The 2,992-nt window shown below is 49.5% G+C and overlaps 1 protein-coding gene across 1 annotated transcript in view; it reads left to right on the forward strand.

Annotated features, from left to right (window-relative positions):
- Positions 1-2,649, forward strand: part of LOC119270115 (squamosa promoter-binding-like protein 2) — a 5,028-nt gene extending 2,379 nt beyond the window's left edge. Inside the window, exons 2-3 of the mRNA XM_037552087.1 lie at positions 464-594; positions 1,605-2,649. Of these exons, the coding sequence (XP_037407984.1) occupies positions 464-594; positions 1,605-2,335 (862 nt within the window). The 3' untranslated portion in view covers positions 2,336-2,649. The remainder of the gene's footprint in view (positions 1-463; positions 595-1,604) is intronic.
- Positions 2,650-2,992: the final 343 nt, after the last annotated feature.

A 2,992-nucleotide genomic window follows, 5' to 3' on the forward strand; every position in this document is an offset into this window, starting at 1 on the left:
GGTCGTCGTTCTCATGGCTGCTGCTCCATTCGTCCTCCCCAACGGCCGCGTCCCTGTCCTCCACCGCAACCTGTCGCCGCCGCCCGTTGGCGCGACGCGCCGCACGATTTCCACCTCGGTGGTTTTCAAACAGAGAATTCCTCCCGTATGCTTCTAGAAGACAGGGATCGAGGATCTCAAAGGTCAGCCGTGATGTGGCCGTGTAATTAGGTTTTAGTAGTAAGATTCTTGCTTGAAGGTTACGGGTGTAATTAAGCTCGTGTGCAGAGAAGCTTGGGAAATTGGGGCGTGTGTCTCCATTTCCATGTGCTTGATTTGGCCTGGATCTGTGGCATGTGGTTCGAGCATTTGACCGGATCTATGTTCTTGTTTTTCTACAACTTCGTTGATTGCTTTTTTTCATGCAAATTTTCGATCTGTATCTTGAGAAGTCATTTTGACCGGAGGAAACTGTTGTTTGCAGGTTCCATTTGCTCGGGGAGTTCGACGAGGTGAAGAGGAGCTGCAGGAAGCGGCTCGACGGCCACAACCGCCGCCGCCGGAAGCCGCAGCCGGATCCCCTCAACCCTGCCGGCTTGTTCGCTAATCACCACGGTACTCCGTCAATCTCTAATATTCATATTTCCTGTTAATAGCCTTTTTACACCACGTGGAAACTAGATGCATGCGGCCTAGAAAGTACTGCCTCTGTAACAAAATGTAAGACATTTCTTATGCCATATACAAAACCAAAAAATGTCTTACATTTTGGTACAAATGGAGTACTCCTTCCGTCCCATGAATATTATGGGACGGAGGGAGTAGATTGTAAGATCTAGGAGCTGCAATGAGCAGGAAAGTTGAGATTTTTGGCACTCCCATTTTGTCGGAAACAAGAGAAAAATGTGATCCATCATGTGCTCCTAGTTAATTACTCCCCCCGTCCCATAATATAAGAGCGTTTTTGACACCATACTATTGGCAAAAACGCTTTTATATTATGGGACGGAGGGAGTATAATTTTATTCTGAACTTTATCCTCATTTTGTTTATTTAGACCGTTTAGAGTGTTTCCCCTTTCAGTTGACTGCTAGTACTATCCAGAAAAACACTTCACACGTGCTTGCTGAGTAAGTAGCACAAACTTTTCTTCTTTCCGAAAAGGATGGGAACAGGAGGCTTGACTATCAGTATGAACATCTTGCTGGTGTAGCAGACCAAGATAGGTTTTCAGTCTTTGGCTGGCATCATTTCCAGGAACTTCCTGTGGGATCCAAAGCAAGGGAATATCTAGGCCTGAAGTTTCTTCTGAACTTTCTGCCCTGATACAGCCGGTATTCATGTGAAAGCCAGTTAATGATGTCACAGAGAATTGAACACCTATGACATGATGAAACCAGACCAGTAGTAGTCTACTAGTAGCACTCCTATACCTGTGAAGATTTTTACATGAAATTTACCATGTTACAGTTCAGTAGCAGGGTGGATGCACAGGGAATTTACAGCTTGTTTTTGTAATTTTGGTCTTTTGTTTTTTCTATCAGTTGTCGACATGGCTATTGTCATAGGTTTGCAACGCTGACGGCCGAACTAACTGTTAGCTCCCGATCGTTTTCCGTGAACAGGAGTGACAAGATTTGCGTCGTACCCGCAAATCTTCTCCCCGACGTCCATGGCGGAGCCCAAGTGGCCCGGCGGCATCGCCGTGAAGACGGAGGCCGACGCGTTCCACGAGCAGTACTACTCCTTCAGCGGCGCCGCCTCCCTCTTCCACCACGGCAAGCCGGAGAGGAAGCACTTCCCCTTCCTGACCGACGGCGGCGGCGAGGCCGCGTTCGGCTGCCAGCCGCCGGCCTTCACCATCACCCCTTCCTCGGAGAGCAGCAGCAACAGCAGCCGGCACAGCAACGGCAAGACCACCATGTTCGCCCACGACGGGGGCCCGGACCACAACTGTGCTCTCTCTCTTCTGTCAGACAGCCCGGCGCCGGCGCACATCATGGTCCCCGCGGAGGCGCATCATCTCGGCGGCGGCGGCGTGACGATACAGTACGGCGGTGGAGGCGGCGGCAAGGTGGCGCGGCTGTCCAGCAACGGCGACGTCTCGCTCACCGGGCTGTCTTACGTGAGCCTGGGAGACAAGGGCGCGGCCATGTTGCACGCGTCTAACAGATCACAGCACGCCGCTGCTACCGCTACCACTGCCGTCACTACCAGCACAGCGGCGGCTCCGGCTGCATCCCAGCTCCAGCAGCAGTACCATGGATACTACCACCACCAACACCAAGTGAGCGCCGATCAGGGGAACCACCCGGACGCAGGTGGGATGCACGCCCTACCCTTCTCGTCATGGTAGTCGTCTCATCAGTCAGACTCAGATCCTAGGCAGTTGGTGTTGGTTATCAATCATCAAATATGTCCAATGATAGTGTTAGCCCTGATGATCCGCATGAAATCACCCAAGATATGTCCATTCTGCAACTTCTCTTGATACTCCTAACTTATGGAAATTCCCCCTGCTTATGATTCAGAATTGGACTACGACGATTCTATTTTGTTGTATCGGTTGGTTTGTTCATTTTGGCCTTCGTGCACTTGGCTTGGTAGGGTTACACCAGCAGAAAGTACAGGGGGTTTGAACTGTACTCGACAGTGGAATTGGCATAAAAATATTCAGGTAGTTGATTATTCTAATCACGCGTCTGCCTGTTTCTCACATGTTGTGCATCAGAAGAGATATTGTTCAGGAACAGTAGTTAGATTATCCAGGATTATGGGCCACTTCCATAGCCTGGTTCTAGCTAGGCGCATATGTTTTCAGAATTCAGATAGCGACACTCTATCTTGTGGAACTGTGCTTGTTTGCAAGTACTCTTTGTCAAAAATTAAACAGTAAAGTTCATGTTGAAGATGTCGCGAATGGGAGTCCACATAATTCGTTTTAATTCCATGTTCTAGGGAGAGTGATTGTTTGAGGATATAGGAGGTACCAGATTGACAGGTAACCAAACAA

The sequence above is a fragment of the Triticum dicoccoides genome, chromosome 3A (assembly GCF_002162155.2).
Source record: "Triticum dicoccoides isolate Atlit2015 ecotype Zavitan chromosome 3A, WEW_v2.0, whole genome shotgun sequence".
Lineage (NCBI taxonomy): Eukaryota > Viridiplantae > Streptophyta > Magnoliopsida > Poales > Poaceae > Triticum > Triticum dicoccoides.